General features: G+C 34.0%; 1 protein-coding gene across 1 annotated transcript in view; it reads left to right on the top strand.

The window, feature by feature from the left end:
- LRPPRC (leucine rich pentatricopeptide repeat containing) overlaps positions 1-18,028 on the top strand; it is a 106,965-nt gene that overhangs the window by 65,726 nt on the left and 23,211 nt on the right. The window contains exons 24-27 of the mRNA XM_074222942.1: positions 7,725-7,923; positions 8,975-9,065; positions 14,630-14,772; positions 14,909-15,023. Of these exons, the coding sequence (XP_074079043.1) occupies positions 7,725-7,923; positions 8,975-9,065; positions 14,630-14,772; positions 14,909-15,023 (548 nt within the window). The remainder of the gene's footprint in view (positions 1-7,724; positions 7,924-8,974; positions 9,066-14,629; positions 14,773-14,908; positions 15,024-18,028) is intronic.

The following is an 18,028-nucleotide window of genomic DNA, read 5'->3' as shown; positions in this document are numbered from 1 at the left end:
ATCTCATTTGAAAAACCAAAAAATCCATATGTATATTTTTATTTGATTAAATTTTTATAAATTTCCACCATTATCTTTTGATTGACCTTAGGAAGTTTGTAAGTTAATCAAGGAAATGAGTCCTGTGTATTTAAACTTGATGATTTATCACAAATAATTCAGAACATGTTGCAGCTCTTCATTTTCATTCAAACCAGAACAGATTTTTGGGGGCTAGCATTGCAAAGTATCCTAAGAAAGTTTAATTTTCAACAGCCTGAGATGTTGAGTACCCCACAAAAGGATATAAGCATGAAGATTTTTCATATCTTTGCTTTTTAAAAAAAAAATCACAGAACAATGTTGAATTACAAGGTAAGAGGTTCATACTATGGCTGTGTTACCTAAATCATACTAAAATCTTTGTGGATATGGGTGTAATGTTTTTTTTTCCCTCAGTCAGCAGTGTAGCGGGGCAATCTCACATATTAGCAGATTCGCTAAACTACATAGAGGTTTGTAAAAATAAGCTGCTTCTTAGTCTCTTGATAATCTTTTCCTTAAAGGGGAAAACAGCTCAGAGAACAAAACCATTCTGGTCTTTGCTTTCATTTGCTAATAGATTGTATTTTAGAAAGAAGATTAGTAAACATTACCTTTCTTTACAGGTTATTTAACCTAGATTTCTTTTTTTAAATGCTGCTTAATTTTTAGGTTTATTTTCTTCATTGAAAACAGTGACTGATTCCAGGAAAAAACTTCTTTTCCCCATTATATTTCAGTTGATGAGTTATTTTAAAATATCTTAAAAATAATCTTTGTTGACTTTTATTGCTACAAGAAAGGAAGTGATAACATGGAAGCCATGTTTAGGGACAATTTGTATGCCATTTTTGAATTACATACTTCATGGTTGGCTGATCTATTTTGGTCTCATTGCATTTTTAAATTATCTGAAACTATTTAAATGGATTATATTAGATTCAAGTGATCAAAGATACTTTAATCTATGCCATTCATTAAGGATTCTTCTAGGACAATTTGTGATACAATCTATAAATATGTGTGTGTGTGTGTATACTATATGTGTATTTTACTTATGTCTCATCCACCAGATATGTAAGTATAGCATACATTGATTATTTGCATGCCCCAATCCTCTTGCTACAAGAAAGGAAGTGATAACATGGAAGCCATGTTTAGGGACAATTTGTATGCCATTTTTGAATTACATACTTCATCTTTGGCTGATCTATTTTGGTCTCATTGCATTTTTAAATTATCTGAAACTATTTAAATGGATTATATTAGATTCAAGTGATCAAAGATACTTTAATCTATGCCATTCATTAAGGATTCTTCTAGGACAATTTGTGATACAATCTATAAATATGTGTGTGTGTGTGTATACTATATGTGTATTTTACTTATGTCTCATCCACCAGATATATAAGTATAGCATACATTGATTATTTGCATGCCCCAATCCTCTTGGTATTTGAGAAAAGATGAAGCTATGATAAAAATAACTTTTAAGTAGCACCTTTAGAAGTCTTTTGCATATATTGTTAATGTTACTTTTAAGAAATAGTTGCTTTATTTCTTCCATTTTTTGTTTTAACTGAATATTGTCTTTATTTATGGAATGCTTTCTAGTTTAAAATTCTCTAAGTGTTGTAAGGAAATTAAGGAGGTTTGGCTCTTTTACTCCATTATTGCAATTAGGAATTTAGCATCATCAGTGCCAAAGGACAAAGTGGTTCATTTGCCCTAGGGGGACAGGACAGTGATAAGATGATTTTTCGTCAAGGATCATTGGGTCGTAATTAAGTTACATTCATGGCTATTGCTTTTTGAAGGATGATTGGTAAATGACAGGCTTCATGTGCTTAGTACGGACAGTGTTCACTAGGGTTTTTTCTCCCTCTGTCAGAAAATCCTGTTGAGCCTGATAATGTAAATGTGGCATTTTATTCTGAACAAAAGAGCAGGGAAATGAGCTATCTTGTCTAATCATTCAGTTGTTTAACACCGACTTCCAGTTTAGACTCAATTGGCTGGAAAGCACTTGACATGTGAAGTTAGTGCTGTTCGGAACGCATGTTTGAGTAAATTTTAAAGTAAGTGACAGCTAAATTGTACCTAGGGAAATTACAAAGCCTTCAACACAGTTAATTTTTTGGGGAGGATTAGTTGTAATTGCAACACCAGTCTCCTTGAAGATTCCTCGTTATAGCTGATGAACAGGAGGGGAAAAAAACATTTAGCTCTTTCAAGAACTGGTTTTCTTAACAGAATAATTTTTTGTAAAGCTGATTGCCTCTCCCCGAGTTGATTTCCCTCCACACTAACATCTGTTTATGATTTATATAGTGGAATTTGTTTTTAAGTGTTTTTTGTTGTAGATTTTTTTTAACTTCACCTACCCTCCTACTCCCTCATCCCCCTTGAGTCCCTTCCCCCTCTTTTCTCTTTCTCTCTTCTCTTCTCTCTCTCTCTCTCTCTCTCTCTCTCTCTCTGTTTCTCTAGTGGTTTCAGATTTGAGAGCTTTTCAATCAGTAAGCCCCTTAGGTAAATTGCCACTTCACTAAAGCTTTATGCATAACGTTGAAGCACTTCATTCCAATTAAAATCAATATTTAGAGTCTTATTTTTATCAAGCATATTCTTTGGGTTGGAAAGTTATTTATTGCAAGTAGAGCATTTAAGTTCAAAGGTTCTGTGGAAAAGAGAAAGAAATGACATAAGGTTTAGCAGTTTATGATAATTTGCCATTGGTCCTCACAAATATTGTTGCTCAAGTCCTTGATAAGGCTCTATGATTTAATTGAGCCAATCTTATAAAGAAATATGAATAAAATAGCTTTAATAATTTTTTGGCCTTTTATAGATCCAGTCATAGCTTTCATACTTTTATGATCATTTGGATTATTATGGTAAAAATCACTTTTTTTGGTAGTTATTTCAGGTAGATCAGTAATATATAAAATATACTGGCAACATACAGTATGTTAAGAAGAGCTGATAAAAATTCCTTCAATTAGTACTGAAACTATTTGAAAGGTATTCGAATATAATCCAGAAAAAAAGATAAATCTTTTCAGTTCTTGATAGCTAGCATAGGTTAGTAAAGTTCTCCTTTACTTTTTTGTTGTAAAACCTACTTATTCAAATGATAATCTGAATTTGAGGCTTAGGAAAACTTGTTTATTTATTATGGAAATCTAATGTCCATAATATCCTCTAGTTTATATTTCTTCCACTATTTAGTTCCCAAATCCTATTGATAATCCTTTTTGCTTCTATTAACCTATAGTAATCCTTTATTACTTTTTGATATAGTAGTTAATTTGGTGTTTAAACAAGTTTAAACTTGATTGCAAAATTGTCCTCTATCTTTGTAATTGAAAGTTAAATTTTTTTTTTAGGTTTTTGCAAGGTAAATGGGGTTAAGTGACTTGCCCAAGGCCACACAGCTAGGTAATTATTAAGTGTCTGAGGTCGGATTTGAACTTAGGTACTCCTGACTCCAGGGTCGGTGCTCTGTCCAGTGCGTCACCTAGCTGCCCCTGAAAGTTAAATTTAACAATAATTTTTTAAGGATTGGACAGGTTCCATTCTAGATCTGATATAATACATTTGTTTATAACACAAAACATTTCATCAGGTACCAAACTTTATTTTATTTTATTATTTTTTTTTTTGCAAGGCAATGGGGTTAAGTGGCTTGCCCATGGCCATACAGCTAGGTAATTATTAAGTGTCTGAGGCCAGATTTGAACTCAGGTACTCCTGACTCCAGGGCTGGTGCTCTGTCTACTTTGCCACCTGGGTACCCCCTGAACTTTAATTTAATTTAGAAGAAATAGGGTCTTCATTCTCAAAACACTGGCCATGGAAGAATCCTAGCTCTGGAACTTTGTACTTTATGTCCATAACCCCTCATCTTTTCTCCTCTACTCCTTTCTACTCATTTCCCCCCCTCTTCTCTCCTTTCCTTTTCTTTCCTGTGAAGCACTTGGTCTAGGTGGTCTTTAACCCTCTTCCAAATCAACATCTATGTTCTTCCTTATAATCCTTGCAGTCTGATTGACCTAGACTAGTTCTCCAGTCTTTTATTCACATGTTGAAGAAGAAAATTATAAAATTTCCCTGTAGGAATAATACCAATGTACATGAAAACTTTTTTTCCCCTGAAAAGTAACATTTCTGAAGGTTTTGAGCAGGCATTACTCAGCCTTTTTTTGTGTCTCAGACCCCTTTTAACAGTATGGTGAAACATGAGCTCAGAATAATGCATCTAAATGCCAAAATAAAACACAGAATACAAAGGAAACTAATCATATTGAATTGAAAAAATGCAGCTTTCCCTCCCAAAGACTTCCTGAAATCTATCTTTGAACCCTAGACTAAGAACCTATGGTCTAAGCAGGGCTGTCCAAAATATGGCCTGCAGTGTGATTTTATGTGGCCTCCTACCAAGAGATAATTTACAATGCCAGGCAAAATAGTGACAATTCATTAAGAAGACCCAAAAGATGTAGACTGTTAAGGAAAACTGGAAAAAAGAAGTTACATGAAGATAGACTAACACTTCTAATTCTGATGTAACTTTTTATAAAGCAATAATCATCTTTAAAAATTGGGTAGACCAGTGAATAAGAACAGATGAGGAAGAGTTACAGACAACTCAAGTATGACCTTTTTACTTAATCTTTTGCTTTTTAAGTTTCCTCAACCTCACCTTCCTCCTGCTACTTGTGGGATCAAGTGAATCATATTTGTAAAGCACCAATCACAGGGTGATCTATATGATAACATTTATTAAGCCCTGCTGTGTGCCAGCCTTGGTTCTAGACCTGGGGGTTCAGAAAGAGGCACAGGATAGTCCCTTCCTCAAAGAACTTACAACCCAGGGGGAAGAACTCATAAAATAATGATCTGCTGCTAGTTAAATGTAGTTGTCATTATTAGCATTATTTTAATAGAGATCATAACAATTAAGGTACTATCAAAGAAGTCCTAATATCCAATCAGGGAAGGATAAAGTGAAACAAAAGAACTATCAACCTAAATCATTAATGAATGTATCAGAATTTTTAAATAAAATCTGCTCAAGGGGGCAGCTAGGTGGTGTAGTGGATAGAGCACTGGCCCTGGAGTCAGGAGTACCTGGGTTCAAATCCAGTCTCAGACACTTAATAATTACCTAGCTGTGTGGCCTTGGGCAAGCCACTTAACCCTGTTTGCCTTATAAAAAAAATCTGCTCAATAATTTATATTAGAAATTGAATTTATATTTTGGATGCAAGGGTGGTTCAGTATTAGGAAAAACATAATCATTACGAAATATCAAAACCTCAATTATCTCAATAAATTTCAAAGGTCCTTGATGGCGATGATTTTCTTTCATCCCTAGTGCTTAGCACATTTTTCATAGAGTAGATATTCAATAAATGACCATTTAATTGATTGACCAAGATCTTTAGCTTTGGATTGTCCTTTGACTATTTTACTTTGCTAATTTCCCTAATCTGAATGTCACTCTATTGTGCCTGAAATATGTTGCTCTTTTATGATTTTCCTTTGTTCTGACTTCTACACATGTTGACTTCCATTATTTGTACAATCCTCTTGTTAATTGCCAACTTAAAGTGTATCTCATATTGATCACTTAATCCCAGCCCAGTCTTCATTATACAGAATGTCAAAAAACATTTATTAAGTTTTTTCTTATATGTTTGGTAGTGGACCAAAGTACATTTGTATTGGGGAGACAACCTAATGAGGCTATACAAAGGTTGTAAGATCATCTTGGAGAATAGGTTTTCTTTTCTCTAATCCTAGAAGTAAGTAAGCACAGGAGCTCTGAGTTATGACACATGGTCAGGTATACTATTTAGAAAAATATGCCTTAGCAGCTGTTTGGAAATTGGATTAGAGGGGCTAGATACTTGAGCCAGGGAGACCAGTTAGGAAATAACTGCAATACTTCAGGAAGAGGTAATAAGAACTCTGTTACAGTTGTACAAATGAAGAGAAGTGGCTGTTTGTAAAGACTTAGGAAGAAAGGGAGGCAGACCAGCCCTGGACTAAGGTCCTGAGAATACTAGTACAATCAGAAAGACAAGTCTTGCTCTCAAGTAACTTGCATTCTAATTGGAGAAGACAGAACACAAAAGCTGAAAAAAACCAAGCAGGCTGAGGTGTTGCGGGGGGAGTCATCTAGGAGAGAGCTGAATTGGAGGAGACTTCCCAGGCATGGTCACCTGAAGCATGGAAACAGTGGTAGAAAGGTTAGCATTTATGATTCCCACAAGAAGTTCTAGGATTCAGGATCTTACTACCTCATGGTAATAGCCTGCTACATGATTTCCTACATGTCAGTCTTTTTTCAGTTCCATTTATCCTGCCCAAATACTCCTATTGCAATTAGCTCTGATTATGCTATGCTGGGGATTTCTCATTCTATGCAAAATAAAGCCTAGGTTCTTGTATTATCATTTCCGTAGACCTTCCATCACCCTGACTCTAACCTTCTAGGTTTTACCTCACAGCAAAGTCTCTTTGCTTCCTAAAATTGTCTTGGGATGAGGAAAGGGATTGGAAGTTCATTGACTTTTCATAGACTGGTGAATGAGTTTAGTTTTACTTGAATATTCAAAAAGCTTTGAAGCCTATTGGTAAGTTATAACTTAAATATATCTAACTGATTTCTTGATTATTTGAGGTGGAGACTCATAAACTTAGGTGACAAGAGTTAGGGACATTGACTTTTACATTTTCTAAGTTTCTTTGAAAATACAGTATCAAGGAAGGAGTCCAACTTCAGCTTTTGACTTGCTGAGTTATTTTTTTCCTACTTATAAATTCTTTTCATTCTTTCTTTGAAAGGTTAGGAAGAAGAAGGGCAAATCTTGGAGGGCTTAGTGGAAATTTAGACGTGCCAACCAACTTTGAGCAGGCAATTCCATCCCCCCAGCTTCCTTTAACTAGCTTATTTGTCAACTTGGGGACACAAACCTTTTTTCATTGAATTTCTTACAATGTCCAGGGCATACTGTTAATCTTTCTGAGAGAAATTCAGACTTTGCATTCTCTGTAATCAATTTATGCCTGCACTTGTAGCCTCTCCTTTCAGAGATTGTGCTAAGACAAGTGCCAAGAGCATACAGTTCTTTTACTCATTCTCTAAGGTAAAGAGCATTGGGAATATATTTTTCCTGTATTATTATGTAGGTGCTTATTTTTGTATTTGTGAAGCACCATTTGAGGTGATAAGCATCATTCCAAGATATTAAGGTCACAGTTTATCGTATGGTAAGCCTGGAATTTTAAGGTGAATTGGATTTTTCTTTTGAGATCATATTTATATGTTTTTATCAAATCCCTCTAACTTTTGCATCAGTGATCTATCCAGTGAGATTTCATAGTTAGAGAATACTTTAGTGGTTTTCTTTGTTTTGGTCTGATACTGTATTTTGTTTTTTTTTTAATGGTTGAGGGTGTGTATGCATTTCCCACAAGGGAAATGTGGTATAATGTTGGTACTTGTTGGTTTGTTATCAAAGATGACCAAAATGACATCACTGGGTTACAGGCAAGTCAGTGTGTACGACTATGATCTCAGAGAAAACTACCCACGAGTTGGGCGCAATGTTTACTCTAAACTTACATATATTTCACATTTCCTTTCAGCTGCTTCTATTCTCCCTTGCTCATGGAGTGCAGCACCCTCTCCAATGAGGGCATGCCAATACTTGCCACTGTGCCTGTGTCTCCCATGCTGCACAATCAATTCTGATGTTCTTAAGAGAGACCTTCATGATGATAATGTTTCATCTAATTGGTCACTATGGATATTTTATTTTGCAGACTCCTGGCATTAGGGCTCGTCCTGGGAAACTTCAATGGTTTTGTGAAAGATGCATTTCATCTAACCAGGTTTGTGTTTATTAGTAATTTATCTTATCTCATTATCTAAAAATGGCACATTTTATTTGAACTAATAGTCTTTTTCTTTCATAGAATCAACCTGATGGAATTGAAATAGTCTAGGATTTTGGAATCAAAAAAACCTGAGTACAAATTCTGACTCAGACATTTATTTAATTAGTTCTGTGACCATCGACAAGTCCCTGAACCACTCCTAGTCTGTTTTTTTTCACTTGTAAATAGGGGCACATGTAAAAATGACCTATCATCATTTATCATTATGGAAGAATTTTAGAAAACTAAAACCATATTCTTAACTGATATTCATCTGTTGGGCCAGGTTGATTTTCTTACCCCACTAATTTGATAGCCTAAAAATCATTGCAGCCTCCTTAGTATATCAGAGATTTTAAAGAAAGGTGGTCTTATTTAGGAGAATTTTCCTTCGACTTCTTGTGATGTAGGGCACCTTCTTATTATGTAGAACAGCAGACTGGGTATAGACAGGGTGGTCAGGGACATTTGGAGGCAAAGATTTTTGGGTTACTATGTCATTAATTGAGTTAACTCATTGATTGTATCCATACATTGTCCTAAACTTTTTGAGTATTATGTAGCTGCTCTGGGTAGAGAAGTTGGTAATATTAACAATTCTCTATGTATTCTGCACAGTATTCTCTATCCCTTTGTACCACATCAGCCTCATAGAAAGTCTTGGGTAAAGTTTAACAGGAAGGGGGTGGCTAGGTGGCACAGTGGATAGAGTACTGGCCTTGGAGTCAGGAGTACCTGAGTTCAAATCTGGCCTCAGACACTTAATAATTGCCTAGTTGTGTGGCCTTGGGCAAGCCACTTAACCCCATTGCCTTGCAAAAACTTAAAAAAAAAGCTTAACAGGAAGGATTATTTTTCTGAGTAATTGAGAATTTGGATGTATGTGAATAATTAAATTTTTTGAGTATTTGTGAAGGGCTCCTGTTTCTGATTTTTGAAGACATTTTGGATAGCTATGTGTGTGTGTGTGTGTGTGTATATTGATCTGTTATTGTCTAATTTCAAGGTTGAAACCCTGGAAAAAATGGTCGAATTAACCCAGAAACTATTTGAATGTGACAGAGACCAGATGTACTTCAATCTTTTAACACTCTGCAGTAAGTAATTCAGCAGTCTTGCCTGTATTTTGCTTTAAAAAATCATTTTTATGGAGGCTTTTGGTAATTGAAACCTTAGATTATCAAATGGAAGTAGAATCTTATAATGTATTGTATTTAGCAGTTAAACTCTTGGATTAAAAACTAATTTGGTGGCATGGTGGTGCACTTCTATAATCTGTGCTGATGGAACTAGTGAAATGCTTGAATTCTAGAGTTGATACCCACATTTGGGCTGAAGTAGATTGAGTTTTTTCATTAAGTCTGATATCAATATTACTATCCTTGAGGAATGGACTGTCACCATGCTTTCTGAGGAAGGCAGTTCAGACCAGATTGGAAAAATGGAACAGGTTGAAGCTTCTTTGCTGATTAAAATTGAGATCAGGACCATGAGTGATCACTATCTAGGGTGGACTCTCTGAAAGTATCTGTAGGGATTGCTGCTGTTCTCTTTTAACTCTTGTTCATTAAGTTCATTTTTCTCTCTCCAAGTTGTAACATCTCCAACTGGTATTATTACAGATAAGTAATGGAAAGAATGCTGAATCTGAAATTGAGTAATGGAGGGTTTCATATCCATGCTCTACTTCTATACCATTGGTATAATTTTGGACCAAGTCTTTCATCTTCATGTGCTTCTTTTTTTCCATCTTTGAAATGAGGGTTGTTAAACTAGGTGGTCTCTAATATCCTTGCTGTTCTCTTGACTTCCAATGATGGAGAATTCATTATTTATAGACCTACCCAGGTTGTTTATTTCTGAATAGCTCTCATGGTCAAGAAGCTTTTTCGATTTATTGGATTTAAATATGCACTCCCAAGTCTTCCACATATGTTAGTTCTACTTTTTTGAATCATGCATACACAGCTGGTCTAATCCTTTTCAGCTTTCAACTGAAAACTATTGAGGATTTAGGGGACTGCAAAAGTCAGCTACAGTGATGCCCCAAAAGCTAATGAAATATTGATCTGTATTAAGAGGTTCATAGCTGGTCCTTTCAGAATCTGACTGTCTTGTGTGCCACAGTTTTAGGGCATTGATAAACTGAAAAGTATCCAGAGGAGGAGAACTAAGGTAAGAATAGGACTTCAGATCATTTCATGAGGAACTGACCATATTTGGATTGAAGAAAAGAAAACTCATAAAGGCTATGCATATTCAAGTATTTAAGGAAGTCTTTCCTGGTAGTTGGAGGAGGGGACGAGATTTGTTTCAATTGACCCCACACGACAGAACAGGAGCAATTTAAAGCTTGATTTAGGAAAAAATTGGTAGATATTAGAATCATCCCACAATGGAATGGGGCTACCTCAAGATTAACTCCTTAGAATTAATCTTTAAAACACAGGGTGACCATTTGTCAAAAATGTTATAGTGGGATATTGAGTTCCCATTTACAAATTCCATCATCATCTTACAGTTTTTAAGTTGCTGTACTCTGTAGACACTCACTTGACCTTCTCCTTTTTCTTATAAATGTGGTGCCCAGAAATGTATCAACATATGAACTATTATTAGTATCTAAAAATAATATTTAAGAAATTTTTATGAAAATGTAGTCTCCACTAAGACCAACTTTTCAAAGTTTCGGGGAAACAGATTAGCATTATGATACATCTGTATTACAGATACATAGATCAGAGCATGGCAACAGCCATATTCATTAGTTAATTAGTTAATAATGCAGACTTAAAGTCATATTAGATTGGGGGGGCAATCACTACTCTTAACTGTGCTGATTTTGTAATCAGTTAAGCTATCCAGGTGGTTTTCTCCTGAATTTCTTGATGCTTACACACATATTACCCATTTTCTTCTTTTATAGTAGATTTATTTGGCCCTGTTGGCTTTTGAATATAAATATTCCTATTTAAATTCATTTTATTGTTTTAGACTTTTGGTTCAAATTGTCAAGATTTCTTTGTATCTTGATTCTGGCTTCCAAGGTGTTAGCTTATACATGTTCATTTATAGATGCTTTTTGATTGTCTTTGTTCAAAACACTGGTAAATATGTAAGAATAACAGAACCTTTAGACCGGTTAACTGTGCTTCTTTCCTGTCGATTTATTAGTCACTGCTCCTACATCTAAAGATTGCATCACTTCCAGATATACTTAGTTTTATATATACTATCTTCTAGTTATTATATTTCTATCTTACCTACTAGGATGTTATAAGCAATGTTAGGCTGGCAATGTCTACAACATTTCCATGAGCACCAACCTTGTAACTCTATAAATAAAAATAAAGATAATATCATTAACCTAATACTTCTTGATCCAATACTGACTTGATGATCACTACTATAATAATCCCTAAGAAGACCCAACTCCAAAACCCTCTCAAAATAAAATAATAATAATTCATGTGGATAGCCTTTCATTTCTAGTATTGAGGCAAGGATAGGAAAAGTCTTTCTTGTTCCTCAAATATTATTATTGAGCAACATAAATTTATATAATACTTTTGGAGATAGGTGGATTCTTGGTGTTTTTCACTCAGACTATACCATTTGCATCTCTGTGCCCTGACATTCCATGCCAAATGTCCTCCTAACTTCTGCTTCATAGAATTTGTATTTTATATTAGAACTCAGTTCAGATGCTATATTCATTTGGCAACCTTTCTCAGTCTCCTTGGTACCTCAGGCAGCCAACACATATTTTGTGCCTGACACTGTGATAATCTCTGGAGACACAAAAAAAGGGCAGAAATATTACCTGCCCTCAAAGAAGTCATATTCTTATGGGAGAAATGAAATGTGATTAGCTGGGTACGTAAAAGATCTATTCTGCTCTGTATCTTAGATTTCCACATATATTCATGTTGTCTTCCCCTTAAGACCTGAGCTTCTAAATGGCAGGACTTATTCTTTGTGTCTCCAGCATAGGGCAGAGTCCTTATTCCTTTTGAACAAGGCAAATCATCCCATGGCCATATCTCTATTATAGGTCATGTCATTGTGTGTTAGTGGTGACTAGAGAGTTCTAATTATTTCTTTACCTGAAAATCCCTAGTTTGCTTAGCTTCTGGGGCTATAACAAGTGTGAGTGTGACAGCATCTTCTGAGACATTCAGGGTAGATTAAGAAAGGTATTTGGGATGGCTAGGTGTGCAGTGGACAGAGCACTGTCCCTGGAGTCAGGAGTACCTGAATTCAAATATGGCCTCAGACACATAATAATTACTTAGCTGTGTGGCCTTGGGCAAGCAACTTAACCCCATTTACCTTGCAAAACCTAAAAAAAAAGTATTTGATAAGTACTAAGTCAATATCGTAGCAGAGGATTAGTTCTTATTGGACAGAAGTGGCAATGAGCCTGGGGGCAAGAAGACCTCAATTCAGAAACAGCTTGTAATGCCTGGAAAGTAACTGTACCTCTGTCTCAGTTTCCTCTTTTGTGAAATAGGACCTACTGCCTTGGGTTGTTAGAATCAAATGAGATGATGATCATAAGCCCCTCTTAAATTGTGTCTGGCACAGAATCAGCTGTTTTTAAAATTTTAATTTAGGCAGATTTGCTGTAGTAGATAGCCTGAGTTTTAATTAGTCTTTTATTTTTATTTCACTTTATTTATTTATTTATCTATTTATCTATTTATTTATTTATTTATTTATTTATTTTTTATGTTTTTGCGAGGCAAATGGGGTTAAGTAGCTTGCCCAAGGCCACACAGCTAGGTAATTATTAAGTGTCTGAGACCAGATTTGAACCCAGGTACTCCTGACTCCAGGGCCACTGCTTTATCCACTGCGCCACCTAGCTGCCCCTTATTTTTTTCATAAATGATTGTTTCATCATATAAAATTAACTGATCCTTAAGAAATAATGTCATTCTAACATGTCATTCTATAGTTTAACATGACTGTGCATGTGCAACCTGTATCACATTACTCACTGTTATAGGGAGACAAAAAATGTTAAACTCAAAAGCTTACAAAAAGATGAATTAAAAAAAATATCTACATGTAATTGGAAAAAAATTAAAATAAAAAAAGTAACAGTGTCATTTCAACAGGAAGGAATCCTAGTTTCCAATGAAAATAGTCCCCACCAGCCAGGGGCTTAGTTTGACAAGCCATGTCTATGGAGATGAGAAATATAAGCTAGAATTTATTAAATTCTGTCATACAAATCATCAGTCAGCATGAAAAGAAGCAATCAATTCTAACTACTTAAATAAGTGGAAAAGGTTGCACTTTTTTTATGTCATCTTAAACACAATAAACCACCTGCGTAGTTTCCCTTATTTTAGATCTCAATATTATATCCTTCATAAGTGATATACTAAAAATTATTAAGCAGGCTTACATGAGAAATGGTCATCTCTCTTGCAGAATTTAATTTCAGTTATGGATTTTTGAATTAAATACATAAGCAAGAAAAGATCAGGTGTAGACATAATTCTCAGACTTAAAATAGACTTAAAACAATCTTTTTTTAAAATAATGTCCAATAATAAAATTGCTATAGATGTAGAGAGAGCCATTTGCCTCTTGTGACTTTAATAGAAATTCCTGTCCTCAAAATTTCCTAATATAGATGTAATTGATTATAAGGCTCACAAAGGCAATTACTGACTTTAGAAGGTTGATATCTAAATTCCAGTCCAGTGCAACAGTTGTATGATTCTTTATACCAATTCCAAAGAAGATATGATTCTAGAGATGTATTTTGAGGTAGAGGGACATAAATTTAATCATTTTAACTTGATGGGAATCCTACCTTTTAAGAATCATCCATGGGGCGGCTAGGTAGCGTAGTGGATAAAGCACCGGCTTTGGAGTCAGGAGTACCTGGATTCAAATCCGGTCTCAGACACTTAATAATTACCTAGCTGTGTGGCCTTGGGCAAGCCACTTAACCCCATTTGCCCTGCAAAAACCTAAAAAAAAAAAAGAATCATTCAAATAGATTGGTGAAAACAGTTTGATTTTTTTAAGAAAAACTTTAAAAAAGATATTCTTTTGTCTTAGAATGGCAGTTTTGCATAATGGTAAGAGCACTGGCTTTTGAATAGATAGAACTGGGTTCAGACATTGTCTTTAGTACGCCTAAGCTTTATAATTTTAGGCAAATCATTTAACTTCTCCAAGATACTATTCCTTTGCCTAAGACTAAATGACCCATATGTACCATCTGTTTTCTACAGTATAACTTTACAGGATTATCATATTTTGTAATTATAATTATAATTGCATTGTAATAATACAATAAATTGTTTATATTGTATATATATATTATAATTTGAATATATACTCTGGATATGTTTTAGTTGTAATAACTCCCACATAATAGTAGTTAAAGTAGTATATTGCACATTATGTTCTTATTGCTTACATGACTTATGGTTTCTCTGTCATTTGTTTTTGAAATACAAATCAGAAGACTTTTGATTAAATGCTAAAAACAAATCTTGAAGATTCTATTAAGTATCTAAATCTATAGCTTTCAGCATTACTTCCTTTAGCCTTATGAAAAATCAGGTCTGTTATTTGCATTACTTTGATATTATGCTTTTTAATTTATTTGACATTAAGATCTAATGTTTTGCAGATGAAAATAATGACTGGCAGAGGGCTGATGCTGTTTGGACTAAAATGCAAGAAGAAAATATTATTCCTCGTCAGAAGACATTGAGGTTGTTGGGTGAAATCCTCAGAAATAACAATCAAGATGTTCCATTTGATATACCCACGGTAATTTGAGGAGGGCAGTTTTTCTTTAAAAAAAATTATTTGTGGATTATAGAACACTGAAGATCTAAATATTAACCAATACTGATTTTTGACATTTTCTTTTTAAAAAATAAACTCGATTAACTTTGTTTTTAAGTTGTGGTATGATGACTCACTTGAAGCTGATCCTCATCACAGCACATTACCCCTGCCCCCAGAAGAAATCTTAAAGAAAGAACTAATGAATGCATGCCAGAAGAAGAAAAGCAAAGGTAAAGAAATACCTTTATTTAGCTACATAGCAGTGCTTTAAATCTTTGCACAAAATACCCAACTTATCAGGCCCGAAATTTTAGTGATAGTATCAGTCGTTCCCTATAATTAGCCCACACTTTTTTCCCACCTTGTTCAGCTCTCTGACTATTGCACAATAAGATTTTGATATCTTATCTACTCTGATGATCCTGTGAAGGAAGATTCAATAAGGCTTGCTAACTAGGTGTTTGAAAAAGCAGTAAGAGTGACTATGGGATGCAGGGTGCATCTTGTTTTGTGGAAATGATGGTTCACCTCTAGACATAATGAATTTGAGTTGCCCTGAAATATGTAATTGAAAATACACCACATCAGTTTAATGTTTTATAATTCAAATTCAGAAAAGAGTTCTACAGATTGAGATTTTTTAGGTTGGTTCAAGTCATAAAAATTCTACAATTTTCAGTGATGGAAGAATGGGACCTTGCAGTATAAATCTAATTTCAAAGGAGGAAGAAGAAACAGAATCATTCTGTTATATTCTGTATTCATCCAGAGAATTGAGGAACAGAGGGAATTGGATGCTCATCTTTAACAAAGGGGACTGCTGTCTAGCTATCAGTCCTCTGAGAAGTCAATTGAGGCAAAGTGACTTAGGGGAAATCCTCCTTCAAAGTAGGTGTCAGAAAATGTATCATGAGGGATACAAGCAAAATATTAATTCTGTAGTTGTATGAAGGATGAATTATTGACTGGAGGATCTGTTTTCAGGAAGAATGGTAAGAAGACTTACAGTGTTCTAGGCAAGAAGGTTCAAATGTACTAAGATAATGGCTATTTAAATGGAGAGAATGGAAAAGATACATTCATTGATTAGGTGTGGAAATGAGAGAAAGTGAAGAATTAATAAATAGGAGGTTGTGAGCAGTTCATTTAATGTTCCTTCCTTTTTAAGTTCTTAAATTTATTTGTTGATGTATTTTATGTCAGCTTCATTTCTAAATTCATCTTTTCCCTATCCAGAGAATCATTCTTTGTTTAAAAAACTTTTTTAAAATAGTGTTTAGGGGAAATGGGGAAAGAATCTAGGAAAACTGCATGAAATTGTTCCACAACCAATATTTGGGGAGGTGTATTTTCTTAACTCTTTCCTGGAACCGAGCTTGGTCATTATAATAACAGTTTTAATTTTTTTTCTCCTTTCATTTTATTGTTGTTTGTTTTATTCTGGCTCCATTTACTAAGGTCCTTCTGCTTGGATGTCCTTTACTTTTCTGAATTCTTCAATTTCCTTTCTTAGATTACAGAAATATTTTCTTCTTTTCCTGTACCACATTTGGTTGCCATATTCCCAAACAACAGGGCATCTCTTTTTTCCAGTTATTTATTTCTACAAAGAATAGAATGTAGCTATGAATATTTTTTGAAAGAGAAGAGAATAACTACTTTTATACAGCCTACTACAGGCCAGGCACTGTGCTAAATATTACAAATATTTTATTGTTTGGGTGGTTATGAGACCTTTATTTTTTATCTTTTGACTGCTTACCTTCTTTCAGTAGAGTCCCAAGATAGAAGGTACTGTCATTTTAATCAATATTTTTTTCTGAACTCAATCATTTTATAGTTTATAGATATCCTGATTCTTTCACAGCTTCTCCACAGTTGATGCTGTTTTGTCACTTTTGCCAATTTTGGTACTAAAACCTTAAGTTTTGATCTACATTTCTTTTACAGTTGATTTGGAACAGACTTTCATATGATTGCTAATACTCTGCAGTTCTTTTAAGAATTGTTCCTTCATAGCCTTTTTGGGTCACATCATTCTTTATAAGGAATGATTTCAACTGTTGTGAAATGTGTCTTGTTTAACAACAAAAATGTTAAATTGTCAGGTTTATGTAAACAACCAATATGTTTGATAAAACTTCAATAGAGTACAGCATTCTCGGAAGTTAATAATGTGCAATTTGAAATGCCATTCTGATAGGCAGAGTGGTAGATAATAAGGGTTAATTGATGTTTTAAACTCATTCACCTAGTTTAATTTTCTAAGTTAATAGATGCTTTGCACATATAGCAAAAGGTTCAAAAAATTTTGTGCCAATTGCTGCTGCTTTGCAAAGTGAAACTTTGTTTGCATGTGGCAATTTATAGCTTTCACTACTTGAAATCATTTATCTACATATTCATATTGCAGTAGTTTTTTAAAAAAACAAATCTTGTATAGATGTGATATGTGTTTCATCAAAAGGTAGTAATTTTATTATCTTAAGACTGAATTTTTTCTCCTGCAACTAAACAAGATGGTAAACAATGACCATTCTTATTATTTGGGTAATCAGTTTAAAATCTTATATTTTCCCTGTATAATATACAATTGTACTGACTTTTATAGAAATTATCAAGTGCCTTAGATAATTGTAATACCATACAGTGATATAAAAAATATATTATAAAAATACAGTTTCATAGTCTTTTGTCTGGTATCTGCTATTTTGTAAACATTATCTTCACTTCTGATATATATCCTGAATCATAGAACCATATGGGAAGTTCAATAATAGCTTTTATAATTGTAAGGGAATTATTTGCAATAAAACTATGATATCTCTTTGGGATATTCATTTGTAGACTAAAACATTTAATAGAATATTTCAGTAATTTTATGAGGGAATTACTGTTTTATTTTTATGACTCAAATTTTATTTCAACTTGAAATCGAAAATTTCTATTTGTGAAATGATTGAAATAAGCTTTATCTTTTCACTTTTTGGGGGAGGAGAGGGTTCTCATACTGACCAAGCCGTAGTATATACAACATTTTTTACAAGTACAGTTTTTTCCTACAAGTAGTAATATATTTGTTCATTAGGCATTGATATATGATATGAGAGTTTGACTCTTTTAGTCCAACATAGTCTAAACAAGTCCAGTTTTTAAACTTACTAGTTATATGTAGCAGTTTTTTTACTGTTTGAAATGTCAGGTTGTAATGTTGGATTTGTTCTTAGAAATGTCT

This window comes from Macrotis lagotis, chromosome 1, assembly GCF_037893015.1.
Source record: "Macrotis lagotis isolate mMagLag1 chromosome 1, bilby.v1.9.chrom.fasta, whole genome shotgun sequence".
In the NCBI taxonomy this organism is placed as follows: domain Eukaryota; kingdom Metazoa; phylum Chordata; class Mammalia; order Peramelemorphia; family Peramelidae; genus Macrotis; species Macrotis lagotis.
The sequence above is the reverse complement of the archived record's forward strand: the minus strand, read 5'-3'. Positions and strand labels throughout refer to the sequence as shown.